General features: G+C 51.4%; 1 protein-coding gene across 4 annotated transcripts in view; it reads left to right on the top strand.

Moving 5' to 3' along the window:
- The window catches only part of DMAP1 (DNA methyltransferase 1 associated protein 1), a 52,698-nt gene that overhangs the window by 19,245 nt on the left and 16,327 nt on the right, over positions 1 to 17,126 (top strand). For all 4 annotated transcript variants that reach the window (XM_037907013.2, XM_037907012.2, XM_043520796.1 and 1 more), the window contains 4 exons: positions 1,219 to 1,377; positions 2,824 to 2,991; positions 4,307 to 4,492; positions 7,320 to 7,391. In XM_037907013.2, the coding sequence (XP_037762941.1) occupies positions 1,219 to 1,377; positions 2,824 to 2,991; positions 4,307 to 4,492; positions 7,320 to 7,391 (585 nt within the window). The remainder of the gene's footprint in view (positions 1 to 1,218; positions 1,378 to 2,823; positions 2,992 to 4,306; positions 4,493 to 7,319; positions 7,392 to 17,126) is intronic.

The raw sequence follows: 17,126 nt of genomic DNA, 5'->3' as shown, positions 1-17,126 counted from the left end.
TGGGGGGTATTTTTGCGAAGGCAGGAAGTTGCCCTCCAGACTCTAGGGGGGTGGGATTAAAGGAGCAGCCCTTTCCCTAGGATGCAGGCTGTACTCTCATCCCATTGTGTTACCATGTGTTGTGACTTCAGCAGGCTCTTCTGCTGCTCTCTGAGCATCCGTGTGATGCCTGTGATGTGTTGGCATCCAGTGTCCAACCCTTGCAAAGCAGGCTGGACTGACCCCGGTGTTGGCTTTGTGCTCCCTGCCCTGACGGTGTCTGGGGACTCAGGGTTGACACAGGAGTGAGGGCCAGCTGTCCACTTGCAAAGGGCCAGTGACGGTGGGGAAGAGAGCAGGTGGCAGCTGGGTTGGTGGCCCACAGCTGCACCACATCCAACCTTCAGACCTTTGTGCCTGGGAAATACAGGGCCAGGTGCTGCCTGTAGGAGGAGCTCACAGTCTGCCGGGGGGAATATATGACAGCACAGGAGCCTTCCCTGTTTGGAAGGCCACAGTGAATGCCCAGGTGCCGCTGCTGGAGGGCAGGAAGGACTGAGCTGGAAGGGCTTTGTGGAATGGGGAGGAGGGTAGCTGCAAACACGAGGTTGTTTGCTTTCAGGCTCTTGGCTAGCCTGAGTCAGGGCTTCCAGGCTAGGGCCCGGTGACCACTGCCTGGCCATGTAGTTCCCTCTAGGAGAGCAGGTGGAATGGGGAACACGGTTGGTCTGGGCGGAGAATGATCCCCAGAGCATAATGTCTGAGACCCTGACTTCAAGTCCCTGCCTCTCAGAGAGGTCCCTCTTGGTTGTACACCTTCCCTTGGCTGGGCCTTTGGAAGTGAGGGGCTGGTGGAAGCGAGACCCTGCTGGGAGGCCAAGGCAGGTCTTCTGGATCTCTTGGTGCTTGGATATGGTGGCAGTGGGCACATTGGAAATGCACAGGGATAATTACCAAGTAAACCCTGGTGGTCTGGAGGACCCCACGTGACCCCTTCCACTTGGCCCCGTAGCTCCATTGTGGCAGTGGCTGCCTTGGGGCATGTGCAGTGTCCACAGGAGGTGCAGTTGGGCGGGTAAGGGGACCAGTTGGGCAAAGACTCATGGCCCTTTGCCCATCTGTGCCCTGTGGTTTTGGTTTGCTCTGTCTCTACCTGTAGGGCAGCTTGAGAGAGGCCCCAGCTGCTGGGGGCGGGGCAGCCCGACGAGTGAGCCACCTCCCTTCTCTCTCCCTGTGCAGACGGTGCAGGTGCCTGTGTACTCGGAGCAGGAGTATCAGATGTACCTGCATGACGACGCCTGGACCAAGGTGGAGACAGATCACCTCTTCGACCTCTCCCGCAGGTTCGACTTGCGCTTTGTGGTGATCCATGACCGCTACGACCACCAGCAGTTCAAGGTGAGTGCTGGGAATACGCAGCCGGGAGGTGCGCTGAGCCTGCTGCGTGGCGAGGAGCAAATTACCCTTTGTATCAACTTAATTACGGGAAAAGAATGAATTATTGGCAGGGAGGAATATTGAATTTCCAGCACAGGGTATTACTGCTCTTTTTGTTTATAATTAAATCTGCCACGACTCATGTCGGTTCCCTGTTGCATTTTATTAGGAAGTCAGAATCCCTTGAGAAAATTGTCCCTGCCAGGAAACCAACTCACCAAGCACTGAAAGAGAGGCAGGCTGAGCTAGTGGGGAGTGCAGAGGCCTGGAGGTCAGGACTCCTGGGTTCGAGTCTCACCTCTGGGCAGGAAGATCATCTAGTGTTCAGTGAAGGGCCAGCATCCTGGGTTCTTCTCCAGCAAGTGGCACTGGCTTGCGTCATGACCTTGCGCGAGTCTTTGTGAAGCAAGGAGCAAGTCACCGAGCTGAGAATAGAACCCAGGAGTCCTGACTTTTAGTCCTCTCCACTAACTACTAGCCCACCCTGTTTCCCTGTGAGGTAGGGGAGCATGCTGGGGAAACCGAGTCACTGCCTGGTTCTGAAGCTTGTAACAGCCTGTGAGATGCTCTGATGAAGGGCGCGGTAGCAGGACAGAGTATTAGCTTTATAACAAAGCTCAAAGGGCGGTTGAGGCAGCCCAGGCTCTCCTTGCCCTGGTTCCAGCCAGGCAGGGGAATCCAGGGAAACTGTTGCATCTTGCACCCCTGTGTCACACACCGTTCAGACCTCATTCGGTACAATGCAGCGCAGAGCGTGAATCACTAGCGCTCTTTGTCACGGGGCCCCAAGGCATTTATCACGTGCTCCATGTGAAATCCAGGCCTGTGGCTGGGAGCTCAGACACCAGGCCCCATTTTCTGCGTAGGAGCTTCTGAGAACAGCTTTCTCTTGTGGGCTGCCAGGAGGAAGCTTTGGGCCCCCTCTGCATGTGCCAGCCTCTGCCGGCAGGAGAGAGAGAGAGCAGCGTGACAGGGATAACACTGGTGAAGTTGGTCTATAGTACCTGCCTGGAGGATCTGAAAGCACATTATAAAGGAGGAACGGTATCATCATCTCGTGTTAGAGATAGGGAAACTGAGGCACGGTGCAGGCGCTCTCCCAGTCACACCATGAGTCGGTGACTGTCAAGGCTGGAACCCAGGTCTCTTCACTTCCAGCCCTTTTCTGTAACCCCGAGACAGCAGCAGTGGCAGGCAAGTGGTGAAAGGTGCTTATAACAGCGGGTGGCAACCTGCACAGACCCTCACAGGAACTGGGCCAGTCAGGAGGGACAGGCCCCTCCACGCTCTGCTATTCCTTCTCCCTAGCCCTGCTTCTGGAGGCATGGCCTCCTTCCCCCAAAGACTGGGAGCTGGGTTTCCTTCAGCCCTCTTGTAACGTCATCCGTTTTGTGGGGTATTCCACAGAAAAGGTCAGTGGAGGACCTGAAGGAACGGTACTACCACATCTGCGCCAAGCTGGCCAACGTCCGCGCTGCTCCAGGCACCGATCTGAAAATCCCCGTCTTTGACGCCGGCCATGAGAGACGTAGGAAGGAGCAGCTGGAGAGGCTGTACAACAGGACTCCAGAGCAGGTAACTCAGCCGGGCCTCCCCTTCCCACACCGTCTCCACTGTCAATCGTACTTCCCCAGCGCAGCCTACAAGGCCTTGTGGCAGTTGCCACAGAGGAAGCCCTGTAGGATTTAGTCCTTCTCTGTATTACTGTAGTGCCTACGGGCCCCAGACATGCCTCAGGGTCCCTCTGTGCTAGGCGCAGCACAAACACTGCACAAAGATGTGGCCCCTGTCCCCCAGGGCTTACAGCGTGTGTGTCTGACCAGTAACGGGTGGCTGCATGAGACAGGCCGAGCGCAGTGGGGCAATGATTTGGCACAGTTATTTGGCAGAAGGTTGCGGGGAAGGGAGAGAAGCAGGATTCTGATCTCTAGCAACAGCTTCTTTGGGGCTCACAAATTGACAATGGCTGCTCTAAGGCAGCAGGTGGCCGAATACCCAGCACGGGGTTCCAGCCTTTAGCACAGGCCATGGCCCCAGCCTTGTTTTCCTGGGTCTAAGGGCTGAAACGAAGTGAGATCCCTGGCAGGCTCTGAACTCTCTCCAGGGTGTGCGTTCGCCGGGCTTCCCCCCAGCTGTCTCAGACTTCTGGGGAGTGCAGGCAGTACCTAGCCCTCATGGCAGCAGGCAGGAGCGCCGAATCCTGGGTTCTCTGGTAGGAGTGCCAGTCCTGCTGGAGTACACTGGGGGCTGTAATGTTGCACATGAGGCTCCGCTCTTCCTCTTCGGCTAATTAATGGTCGCTAGCTGCAGACGGTCCCAGTGCTGCCAGGTCAGGAGCTGCCAGGACGGCTCTTCCGTGTTCCCAGGGAGCTGGTGAGAGAGAGCAATCCCCTCCAGTCACTCACCCGACTTCCTGCCCCTCGATTTATCCCAGTCCTGCTGTGTTGCTCTTCTCCCTTGGCCTATGGGGGTTTGGATCGGACACCCGTCAGTGCAGGGTAACAGGAGTCATTGGGGTGAAGCAAGGTGCTGCCTTCCCAGAGGCCAAGGGTCCTGACCCACGGTACTCTCGTCCCCCCTGTTGGACCAAGCAGCCCTGCCGAACGTGTCACGCTGAGTTCTCTCCCTCAAGGGAAAACCAAGGGATTGGGTTTGTCGGGGGAGTAACTTGGGCCCAGGGTGGGATGTAGCAGCCACCCACTGGGCCCTGAATGCCTCCTGGAATTGCAGTGTTGGGTGCCTGGGCTGGGTAAGGCAAGGAAGCTAAAACCTGGGTGCAGGGCCAGTGTGGGGACGGGCGTGGGAGCAGAGCTGCTGTCGGTAGGTGGCCCCCTTGCCTTGCTTTGCCCCCTCGGCTGCTCTAACCGCCTTTCCTCGCTCTGGCCGGCAGGTGGCAGAAGAGGAATATCTGATCCAGGAGCTCCGGAAAATTGAAGCCAGGAAGAAAGAGAGAGAGAAGAGAACCCAAGACCTGCAGAAACTCATCACCGCTGCCGACACCACCACCGAGCAGAGGCGAGCAGAGCGCAAGGCTCCCAAGAAGAAGCTGCCCCAGAAGAAGGAGACAGAGAAGCCTGTAAACATTTCTTGTCTTTGCTGTCATTGGGTAACATTTATTCCCTGAGTTCTCCTCCCAGGACCGGTCTCATCCTGCCAGTGCCAGGTGCTGGGCTTCAGCTGGGGCAGGGGGAGGCTGCTGTCTGGGCCCAAAGACAGGTATATTTTCGGTAGCAATGTGGTCTAGAAACTAGGGAGCCCAGATTTGCGGATTTCAATTCAGCTCTGCCATTGACCTGCTCTGTGGTTTGGGCAGTTGGCTCCCCCGCTTTGTGCCTCAGTTTCCCCAGGTAGAATGGGGGTGATGCTACTTACTCTACTCCCAGGAGGGGCCCTGATGCTGAATCAGTTCATGTTTGTAAAATGCTAGGGGTTACTTGAATTATGAAATCGCACCGAACATGGTGCCAGCTAGCCAAGCCACCCGATGGCTGGGAATTGCTGCCCCGCTGTCCGCAGCCAGGACTGTTCTCGTCTAGCTGAAGCAGGGGTGGATGGAGGGAGGAGAAGGGCACTGCTGGCTGTTGTTGCTTCATGGTGCTTGCCCAGCTACTCGCCAGGCACCTTCTTGCTCCAAATAGGGGGTCTCTGGGCCATGCATAAAGTGACCCGAAAAGCCAGGGCACTGTGGTGTGAGCTTCCCTGGGCTGGCAGAGCACAGCTCACCCACTGCCCGAGCATCCTGCGTTCGAGGGGAGAGAACCCGGAAGTGGTGGGAGCAGAACAGGGGTGGTGATGGGAAATGGCATCAAAGACGTTTAAAGCTCCCAGCTGGTTTGGTCTGTGTCCCCCTGAGTGGCGGCTGTGGGTTGGTGTCTGGCTGCATGTACGTGCCCAGGTAGGTGCAGCAGGGCAGGCAGGGAGGCGGCTTCTGTTGTTACACGAGCGTCATTTCAACCATGACAGAGTCCATTAGGAGTCAATTACCAACTCTAGCAGGGAAACGTTAACAAAAATTGCATTTTAACTAAGAATTTGAATCGAGAGCTGCATCAGCATCGTTCCAACAAAGGAAAATCATTTACCAAAGAGTCAATTGAGGTTGAAGCGTTTACAGCTTGTACAGGCGTGCGAGGCAGGAGAACCCCGTTAATTGCTTATGCACTCAGCGCAGTCAGAGCCGACTCGGCTGAGCAAGAGACCTGGTTTTATCCCCGCTGCCCCAGGGTGCCTGGTTGAGGGCCACACTGTGTGAAATGGAGCAGGATACATTGTCTTGAGTGTGCTCTGGACACTACAGGTCCCCTACCCACTGTGCTCCGATCAGAATCCAAGCTGTAGGCTGTACCTACCAAAGATGAAAGTGCCTGGTACACCTCGATGGGTTTGTTTGGCCCCTGGGACACGCTTTGGCCACCCCTGTATTTAGAAATGACATTTAGAAACAACAGTGCCTGGGGCCTTTAGGGATTGATTCTTTGGCCTGTGTGTCACCCAGTTATTGGGTCAAATACGCCCTGCGTAGGGCTAACTGTGAGTGCCGTTACTGCCTGGCAGGCCCGTCGCCCACGCAGCACGGCGCTGGGCTGGCCAGGCAGGGGCAAGAGGTGAGATGCATTGTACAGCACATTGCAGAGTTCTGACTCAGGTGGTGACTGTTAGCAGGACACCCGGGGAGCTGAGGTGCTATCCTGGTAGTCTCACTCCAGGAACAAGAGCAAGAGCAAACCGGAGAGCCTCTGAGAAATGAGGTTAGAGAGCAGCGTGACTGATTGTGTGGCGGGGGCAGCCAGGACTTTGAGATGGCTTTTCCTTTGGGGGAGCATACGAGTGAGCAGGAGAGAGACATGGTTGGCAGGGAGAGCACACAAACCACCAGATCATATCCTACAGGTGTATTTCCCATCGAGCCTTAGTGATTCCGTTGCACTCGTTCACCCCAGAGGGCCTAGCAGATTGTGTGTCTGGGGATCACGCACCTGCTTGTGAAATGCAGTTCCCTCCAGCATAGAAATGTGGCTGCTGTCGATGGAAGTGACTCAATATCCTGGTGACTTTCAAGGGAGAGAAGAGAGATTTCTCCATCTGAAACTTTAGGGGGAGTTTACGGGAAGTAAAATACAGCTCTGGAGCTTGTCACTGGGGCAGAAAGGGTGAAAGCCCAACATGAAAGGATCTTGCAGGGATTTTATTCCCACTAATATCTTCAGGTTGGCATAGTTGTCGTTTAAAAAGGCAGGTCACCGAATGCTCTGATCAGTCGCACAGCATTCTCCACAGTTGCATTTAAAAAAAAAACCAACCAAACCTCTCCTGCTAAATCGGGTGCCCTGGTCATCAGTGAGCACCTTCCAAGCAACACAGAGAGGCAAGCTGTGGTCAGAGCGTGAGGAGGGAAAGGGAAAGCTGCAAATGAGTGACTTAATACATAGTAAAATGCAGGCCTCAATCAAGGAGAACAGTCCTTATTATATAGGGGGCCACATGAGGGTGCTCGGAGCTGTTCAAATCATAGAATGCCTGGCTTCTGCCCCATAAGGCTTGCAGTGGAAAGGCCAGATCCTGTGAGTGCTGAGTGCTTTCAGCTGCTGAGTTGGGCCTTAAATTAGACCCGGGTCATATGGCCACATTCACCCACTGGAGGTGCGTTGGTTGGGGTTCACGTCCTCTGTGGTGGTTGGCTGACTCAGTGGAAAGCATTGCACAAAGGTGGCTTTGTGTTTTCCAAAGGTGTCTTGGAGCTGAATATTTTCCTCAGTGGTTTCTATGGGGTTTGCTTGGGATTTTCCTTTCCCTCAGCTCTGGCAGGTGGCTGTGTGTCAGGAAATGGTGTTTCCCCTTCAGATAGCCTCTGTGTCACCCCATGCGTTTCCTCCATCAACACATCCTGTCTCAATCTCTTTCAGGCTGTTCCTGAGACTGCTGGCATCAAGTTTCCCGACTTCAAATCTGCAGGTGTCACGCTGCGGAGCCAGAGGGTAGGCTGCTGCCCTGGCCCTTTGGGGCCGCTGTTAATATCTTTCTCCCTGTCTCTCTGCTCCTATCCGTTCTCCTTTTACAGCTGTGGAAAATCAAGATCTTGCCTCTAACATAAGCAGAGTCTGGTCTCCAGCAGCAGTGTGGGCTGTAGCCAGGAACGCTGTCTGTGTTTGAGCTCTAGGCCAGCTCTGCTTTACTTTATAAAGTCAAAGGCCTTCTTGTATGCGAACGCCTGACCCTGCCGGTGTCTCGTCACTGGTCGCCGTCCCCTGAGCAGTCAGACCCGCCCAGCAAAACCCAGGGGAGCTGCCTGGCCCAAACAGAGCCTGCAGCCGAATGGATTACGCCTCCTAGAGTGCAGATGTTGATGTCTTGCTGTAAGATGCCTTTGAGGGCAGATTCTTCTGTTGTGCCTTGCACACGCTGGTCTGTCACAGGTACATAATTTTTTTTAACTTCACTAAATATTGGTTCGAAAAGCTCCAGGTGCCTGTTTTCCCCTCAGGGTGAAGAAGTAATAAACCCTGGCATTGTTTTATGTGCAAGAGACGACACCTCTCTCCTAGCACGAGGCTGGGGAGTAGTGATCCAGGTAACCCACCTGTGTGACTGACTGTTCTCAGGGGCCTCGATATCAGCCTTACATAATCCCATTTGCTGGGAAAAGAGCATCTTTTTGTATAGGCAAGTAAAAAACACCCTTAGTTACTTTATTGTCGTCATGGTGATGGGGGGCAAGCAGATACTTTGTCTAGCCTGGTAAATTTTCTGGTCTGCTCCAGGGGATGTCCGGAGATGTTCAGCCCCTGCACGAAATGCACGGGGAAGCAGAGCGCAGTCTCTGGGGAATTGTGCCGGCGCCCAGGGGCTGTGTGTGTGTTAGCTGTGGCTTTGCTCAGGCAGGCTACTGAGGGGCGTGCAAGCTGTGGGGATCCCATTTCTTGAGGAGCTGCCACTGCCCTCAGCTTTGCAGTGCAGTCGGGTGGTCACAGTCCCTGGTACATGGGCTCGGGGCGGCGATACGTGTGTGAAGATTCATGGAGACGCGGCAGATGCGTTCTCCGGCACCAAGATAAATAGAGTCATTTACGGAGATTGAGCTGGATTTTGAAAACGAATAAGGGGTGGCTGGATTTTTTTTTAACTGGAAGCAAAGCTGAGCAACACCATGTCGGTGACAGAACCATCTGGCAGAGCCAGCCACTTTCTTCAGGCCAAATAGCCGGATGGGAGGCCCACATGAATGGCAACGGGTGCTGTGGGCTCCGGCTGGATAGGGAGGGCAGGGCTGTGAAGGTAAAGGGGCGGAACGTGGGAATTGGGCATTTCTGAGTCCTGATTCTGGCTCTGAAACGGACTCCCTTTGCTGCCTTCGCCCACTCACTTGAACCTCTTTGGTTGAGTTTTCCTACGTGTAAAATGGGGCTAAGGGACTCACCCCCCTCGCTTGGGAGGGCTGAGGATTCACGAGCTGACGTGTGTGCGGCGCGGTCGAACCTGTAAGGCACTGTAACAGTGCTAAGCAGCATGAACGTGGAATTGCAAATTCTGCTGACCTGGGGGTTTGAGTTCTCTGCTCTGTACACCGCTCTCAGCCAGGCCCTGGACACACCCCACAGCATGAACATGACAAGGGGGAGCAGCCGCTCTGGTGCGAGGGGCAGCGTTTGTACAAAGCACTCGAGGTCCAGTATTTACTGGCAAGGCTGGGTGTAAGGGATTTGCCCCTGTGGTCTCTCCCTTCACCCAGTCCTCTTGCTTGGTAAGCCTGGCTGCTCCTACAGGGTTCTGTGAGAAGAGCTGTATCAGACCTAGGTATTGTTGTTTACAGTCAGATGTATCTTTTATGTTATGTTTTATTAGGCACTAGTTGCTACTCCACAGTTAAGGCTAAGTTGAATTTTGCACTCAGAGCAGGGATTCAACTTCTTTGTTTTGTATGAAAAATGCCCTTGATCATCCTCAAAATGACAGCACTTACTTTTTGGCTGTAGAACGGATTGCTTAGAATTCATCCGTTAATTGAAACTAATTGTTTAGTTACTTAAAATTAATGTTAACCTGGTCCTTGAAGAACATAAGTCTCCAGTGTTGGATTTGATTTGTCTTTAGTGGTCGTAATAATAGAATGACACAGACTTTTCAAACTTCCCATCTAGTTGAAGCTCACTGAAATCTTGTGCATCGCCTGCATATAAAGACATTTCTTTTAGGATCAGAGTTCACTTATTGCCATTATTCTTCATAGCTGATCGTTTCTCCGTCTGCAGAGGCTGAAGAATAATCGTCAGGGAATCCCACAAGCTGCCTTCGTTCACACTGGCTGCAAGCCCCTATTGTTCTCAGTGGGACGGAGGCCATTGGCAGAGATGGTCTCCTGTCACCTGCTCCTCACAGAGTTTCTTGCTGTTTCCTGGTGTCTGGAGCTACCATCCTGAATGAGGGTAGCATGGAGTCAGTGGCCATGTTAAAAGAGGGTGTCCTAACTGAGGGCAGCCTGTAGCATCAGTCCCATTGAGAACAACTGGAACCGGGTGGACATTTTGAAAAAGGGCGATTCATTGTGAATTCCTCGGAGGGGGATTTTAGGCTGCAGAGAAAACGAGGCATGGGTGGGGTGCGTGTGCAGGGAGAAGTGGGAAGACAGGAGGGAAGGAAACTGGGGGTTGGGGGTGCGACGCTATGAGAGAAAAGAGAAGAAAAACTAGAATGTGCCTTTAAAAATCCTTGGACTCTTTTCCAGGCCCCAAAGCACTAACAAGCCTTAATCCTAATCATATAGTTATTACATGGTGTTGCTGCAGGGCAGAGTTAAGGTGGGTTGGGAGTCGTAACTGCATTTCCATACCTTAGTGGGTTTGGATTGCTTTCAAGCTTAACCTCTAACTCTGAATTTCCTGGGTTTATTGTGCTTGGTTGGGGATAATTACAACATCTCTGTCATGTATTTTACCCTAAATTGTTTATCTGTGCTCTCAGCCTTAACTCCACGATAACAGTTTTGTCTAGGAATGACGAGGAGTTGTTTTAATGCGGCAGCGGGCCCCCGCGGTAACAGAGCACTTGGCCACGGGCTAGGAGGAAGGGTGGGAACGTACAGCCCTGTCCCCGTGCTGGGGGACTGAGTTGGTGCTATTGTCCTGTTGTTAAGTGTGGGGGGGGGGGGGCAGCTGGCTGGAAGAGAAAGAATTAAGTGTTGTCTCCTTTGGGGACAAAGCAAAACCCTGGGATGAAAAGGAGTTCTCTGAGCGCTCAGATCCGCAGAATGCTCTGAGGGACTCTCGAGCTCACTCGTTTAGTTCACAGCCGGGCACTTCCCTCCAAACGAGGCTTCCAGCCAGCAAGCTGACTTGCTACCCGCTAACTAGAATCTTGTAGACAAATTGCCGGTCAGGCCAATTAAAAAAGAAATAGGGGAAGAAAAACTTTGAACACAGCTTTAGTTCCCATTGATTCAAATATTCGCCCTCACTGGCTTTTAAATATTTACTAGCCAGCTGAGCATTTTCTTAGCACTGATTAATGAGTTACAATTTACTGTGGTTGCTTTTTTTTCTTTGGGGGCAGGGGTTGGGTTTCTGCCACAGCTCCAAGATGAATGAGGCTTCCCGTGAAAGATCGGGGCAGGGGGAGGGGGTTTGTATGCGTGTCTTTTATAATGTTTATTCTTCATATTTGATCTGACCCACAATTAAATGGCCAAGCACGCTGCCTGTTTACTCTCCATCAGAGGCTCTTGACTCTGCTCCTTGCATGACATTAATGCAAACCCAGACCTCATCAGCTGCTAACATGTGAAACATCTGTCTCCCCTCCCTTGATCAATATCGTCCCTTCAGAGCCTGGGCTTGGAAAGCAGCGACATAAAATATCAGTTATATTTATTTGGATTTGATAAATTTAATTACTTGAAGCAATTAATAATTTATTTGTTTAGTATTGATTGCACTCCGAGGCATCTTGGTAAGATAAGCTGATGGTAATCAGCACATCCGTATCAGGCAGGAAAGCATATGTTTCCAAGTCTGAAACGTCCTACGGATCAGATAGCTGAAATGTTCCTGTCGCTTCTCCTAGCACCTCTGCTGTAGGGAAATCACTGGGTGCAAATCCTGGCTGCATGCCGCAGTGGACTTCGGTACAAGACATTACTCTTCATAGGGGAAAAATGCAGGATGGACCTAGTGCTCTGATGGGGTGTTGGTTTGAATTTGTGGTGTTCACATTACCCATGAGTGGTGAGGGCCTGAGCAAGTCATGCAGGTTGATCCAAATTCATGCCTGTGGAATGTGCCAGTGGGTGTATTATATTACTCCTGAGGGCATTTTGCGCCAAAAAAATTTAAAATTCTGCGCACAATATTTTAAAATTCTGCAAGTTTTATTTGTTAGTAAATAAATGCAGAGGCTCCAGCATGGCAGTGGGGAGCACAGGCCACTGGCTACACAAAGGTGGAAGATCACCCTGCAGCCTCCCCACCCCCACCGCAGGGGCACGGATTCAGTGGTGATGCTGTACCCGATCCTGACACAGCACAAGGCCTGGGCCTGTCCCAGAAACACCCTTGGGCCCTGCCCCGCTGCGCCAGACGCACCACGTGTGGGGCAGGTAGGTTCAACCAGGCAGGATCCAAGTGTGGGGGGGCTCAGAGTGGGGGGATCCAGGTGTGGGATGAGATGGTTTTGTGTGGGACAGTCTGGGTGCAGGCAGCTCAGTGAGGGGTCTAGGTGTGGGGGAGATCTGGATGCACAGAGGCTTGTGGGGAGGCGGGTTCCAAGTGCAGGGGCGATGGGACTGTTCAGGGGCTTCCAGGTGAAGGTGGTTGGGGCTCAGTGCAGGGGTCTGGGTGTGGAGGTCTCAGCAGGGTGGGTCTGGGTGCAGGGGGATGGAGCTCGTCAGGGTGGGAGGTTGAGTGCAGGGAGGTCACTGTGGGGTGGTCTGGGTGCAGGGATGGGGGCCCAGAGGCAGGGGGCTCCAGATGCAGGGGTTGAGGTTCAATGGGGTGGGGTTTGGGTATGGAGGGGGGTTTCTGGGTGTATGGGGTGAGGCTTGGCAAGGGTGTCTGTGTATGGGAAGTCCGGATGCCCCGGGGGTTGGGTGGATGGGGGAGCAGCTCCCCATACAGTCACCCCTCCCCACGCATCTGAGGAGTGATGGGGGCAGGAGGCTGGGGAGGATGCTGAGCTTCCTGCAGCTGGGGGAGGATTCTGGGGGTGGGTCTGACACAGACCCAGCCATTCCTTGCAGGGGAAGAGGAAGTCCTGTCTTCTCCCGCCTCCAGCCCAGCTGGGACTAGCTGATCACGGCTCAGGGTCGAAGCCACTGGCCAGGGTGTTCCCAGCCCTGAGGTGATTTACGTCTCTGCCAGCTGTTCTGGGTGCTGTTCTGGGTACCTGCGCAGCTAGGGAGTGGTGTGTGACTGCTCTTGCAGCTTCCCTTTGCTTCCCTGTCAGAAAGTCATTTTTCTGCGGGGAAGCAAAGAAATCTGCGGGAGATATGAATTCTGTGCGTGCGCAGTGACGCAGAATTCCCCCAGGAGTAATATTTATATATAGTATAACTAGTAAGGGATGTGTGGATGTGTGCATGCATTCTTAATACCTGTATGTTTCTAAAACGTACCTGAATGTCACAATAAGGAGTGGAAAATTTGGGAGGGTTTTATTTTTTTTTTGAAGAGGTGATAGATAAAGGGATACAAAATATTGAATGGGCTAGAGAAGGTAGAGCAAGTTCTTCTGTCCATCTTTGCTCAGAATACAAGAGCAAGGGGGGCAGTCAATGAAATTGAAAGGCAGGCAATTTAAAATTGCTAAAAGGAAATACGAAAAGGGTTGAATGTTATGTGGATAATGAGATCATGCAGAGTTACAATAGCAAGGATTAAAACAACAAGGAATTGATATATACACATTCCTGCTTCAGGGTCAGGCAATCTAGAACTGGCAGGGTCTGTCCCTGACATGGTTAGGGAGAATATCAGTCGTTTATTCCATAACATCCGACTGCAAGATTTGTTGTGCCTGCCTCTGAAGCATCAGGTACCAACCCGGGTCAGAGACGGGATACTGGACTAGTGGATCACTGGCCTGATCCAGTCTGGCAGTTCCTGTGCTGAGGTCAAGAATTGCCCAAGTTAAGGCTGAGAGTGCAGCTGTAATCCTATTGTGCACCTCCATTGTCATACAGTCTTTCGCGTCATGATCACGTTATTTCTCAGATAACGATGGATTTGTTTCAACCTTTGCTACAAGTCTGTAGCATCTTGTACTGTATATTTTTATTCTTACCGTAAGTTATCATCATGTAGTCTACATCTCTTCCCTCCATTTTGGGGTACACGGTGAGTTATTTATAAAGCATCCTTTGTTAATAATGTAGTCACCAGAAGTATTGTACATTGAAACAAAACATTTCCTTTGGAGATAGTTACACTAGCGCAGTTTTCTAACTGATTGTAGTTACTCAAACCATGTATCAGCGCAACGCAGTGTCCTCCATCTCAAAGGGATTTTTTTATTTCTTGTTTTTTTCCATATCTGTTATTTGGAAGCTGAGCTAACTTCCTCTTTCCTTGGTTCCGAGTCTCTCTCACACCCTTGAGAAAGATTTTGCAATCTCTGAAAGGAAATCTCGCTAGTAAAACCTTTTCCGTCACTTCCTAGAAGAATTTATGGTGTACAGAATTTGTACTTTTTCACAGCTGATTTGAAAGTTAGCAATAGGTTTACCTTCAAGCCAAGGAAACTGTAAAATAATCATTTCCATAAATCAGCACTCACAGGTTTGTTTCTAAGAACATTTGTATATTGAATGGTAGCCTATTTACCCCAGGTGGTATTGTACTGAGCATCACCGATACTGATGCGTAGCTACTGAGAGTTCATATTGTAATTTAATTGTAAAGTATCCTGTGTGCCAACAGATAGTACAAATGACATTCAAGTATGTTTGCTGTTGTCTCATCATTTAAATGACCTTCCTGAACTCTGTTGTTCTGGCTCATCCACATCACTGTGCAGAACGACAGGATTCTGCACGGTGGATCTGAGGCTGTACCGGGGGAAAAAGTGTCATTTTATTTGAGAAATAGAATGTGATTGTTTAATTAAAACCTTATAATGTATGCACATGAGGAGGCCAAGGTCAGATTGCACATTCAGTCTTCATTTCCTCCCTTCTTGAGTTTAAATGCTCAGTCCCATAATTGTACATTTTTGTATTTTAATTTCCCTGTTGTTTAAAATTCCAGATTTGCTGGATTCCTCCTGTGGTTCCTTCAAGCTGTGGGAGAGAGGGAGCTACCTGCCCATGGGAGCCCATGGGAGAGGCTGCCCTTACGCCACCTCCTATGCCACCCAGAACAAAAAAGCATTACTCACGTGCAGCTTTGGTCTCCCTCCTCCTGCAAACCTCCAGGCTCTGCAGGAGTAGAAAGACGTCTGCGCAGAACTCATTCTCACACTGAAAGCTGGCTATGGAGAAAGTTTTCTGCATTGAAAACCTTCGTTGTAGAGGCCAGCTGCAGTGCTAATGAGGGCCCGGTGTCTGTCAGCATTACGAGCGTGTGTGCACACAACTGAATCTTTAAATGCTTGTAATTTACTTTGCAAAATGGTAGAAGGGCATAGTCCTCAGGGCAAGCAATGCTGAAGGTTTATAATGGCAAAACTCAGCGTGAGGAAAAGTGTGTCCTAATATTGAATTAAAACAGGGAACAACTTGTGTGAAATGACTTAATAAATGCTACTCAAACTTTTAAAAAACAAACCAAAACCATTTTAGTGAGAGACCAAGCATGGAAATTTCAGCCCCAGAAGTCGAGTTTTTGAGAAAGTTATGAGGTTCTGAAAATGGCAGATTCATAACAAAAGTCCTAAGTTTATAGCAGGCAATGGCAGAGCATCCAATAGGATATAATCATCCTGAGCAGGACCTCGCTGAGTCCTTCCTTGTTAATCCGTAAACTTGTTAATTCTCTGTACAGACCCCCAGCAGACAGCAGTCTGTAACCACTTCCCAGCACCGATGTAATCCCTGGGCACTCTGTGGTGAGGTCTCGTGTTACTAAGACTTCATTACTCCTCCAAGCGATACTCCAGGAAGTTTACTGGTCTGCTCTGACGTATTATCATAAATTGGGAAAACTAAACGACGCAGAAAACTCAAATGAACCGAGTCTGTTTTGCCAGGCTGCGTGCTTGCCTCTTTGTTACCATGTTTTGTGTGTTTCATCACTAATTGGCAAAATTCGTTAATCTGCAGTAGGTCTCGCAGTAATCGGCGTGAATCCGTGAGTTTCTGGGTAGGTGTGGCTCGGCCCTAAATCGAGGCGCAGGTGACTCTGTTGCCCTCAGGTGCTCAGCTTTGAGACCAAGGTCAAAGTCTTTCAGTGCCCAGGTTTGGACAGGCCTCTCCCCCACCAACTCAAGGGACTGCTCCAGCAAGGACCTGGGCTACGAAAGTGATCTTGGTTCTCTCTGTTCGTTGCATAACCCACTTACTGCCCAGCATGCCCTCCTGCGATGGTGAGTAGGCAGCTCCCGGGCCAGGCGCATTGCCTGCCCAGCAGCCGGGGGCCCAGGTCAAGCGCCCTTGTTTCCGTCTTGGGAGGTGTGGGTACTGTAGCTGCGCGGCTTTGAGTGACACGTTGGTGTGTTGCCCTTTTTTTATTTTTCTCTTGATACACCCAGTACATGCGCTTAGCACAGGTTGTTTATAGCAAGAACAAAGAATTGCAGTCCTTAAATCAAAAGCGGTGCTGGTGTAATTATAAGCATGGGCTGTGTTGCTAAAAGAGCTATAAGGAGATGCTGTCGGAGGAGGAAAGCATCCAAAATATATTAACCTCCAAAATCCCAGCTAATCAGTTTTGTGACTAGAGCAATCTATTCCCGGCTGTTGTGATAGGGGGACTTTACAAATAATAAATAACAAGAACCGCTTCCTCTGAAGAGGGAACGAAAAGGGCAACTGCACTCACCTAGGAAGCTGTCGTTGCTCTCTGGGAATTCTCCCTTTAAACTTGAGTAGGGACATACTTCTCGTCCGTGTTCTGCAGGGGGGGTGCCCAAGCCTTGCTCAGCCCGGGGCCACATTGGTAACTCACTAGGAGCTCGAGGGCCAGGCCTGCTGATTGCCGCTCAGCACCGTCCTCTTTAATACAGGAGTGATCTTCAGACACCACATATCCCAGCATGCAGTGCTCTACTGTGAGCCAAGCAGCCCAGCTCTCCAATTCAGGATGCAGCATTGCATGCTGGGACCTGTGGGGTCTGCAGATTCGGGTTAAAGATGCACCTCTCACGACTGGGCACAAATCCAAGACCTGGAGCGGGGTTTGACCCTATCGCTGCAGGCTCAGCAGCAAGCCAGACTGACGCCTGTCCCTTTGTCCTCAACCTCAGCATGTCTCCTGGTCACTAGCGTTTGGTGGGAGTGCTGCCGTCTCCCTTTGGCCTTCCGGATTGTTTTGGGTGATGCAGCTCTCACAAAGCAGTGTCTGCGTAAAACCCATGGCTGTTTAAGCCCAAACCAGGGCTGGCTCATGCATGTTCCCGCTCGCCTTCACGCCGGGCACCAGTGCTTCCCCCTGCTAGGAGACAGCATAGCTAACGGAGCCGACCTAACAGATTATCAGCGGCGTGTGAGTAATAGACTCCTCATTTAGTTTTAATACATTTTGCATAGAGAGCAATCAACCTTCATCAGTCTTAAAGATGAATTGGCTTAG

This window comes from Chelonia mydas, chromosome 8 (genome assembly GCF_015237465.2).
Source record: "Chelonia mydas isolate rCheMyd1 chromosome 8, rCheMyd1.pri.v2, whole genome shotgun sequence".
In the NCBI taxonomy this organism is placed as follows: domain Eukaryota; kingdom Metazoa; phylum Chordata; order Testudines; family Cheloniidae; genus Chelonia; species Chelonia mydas.
The sequence above is the reverse complement of the archived record's forward strand: the minus strand, read 5'-3'. Positions and strand labels throughout refer to the sequence as shown.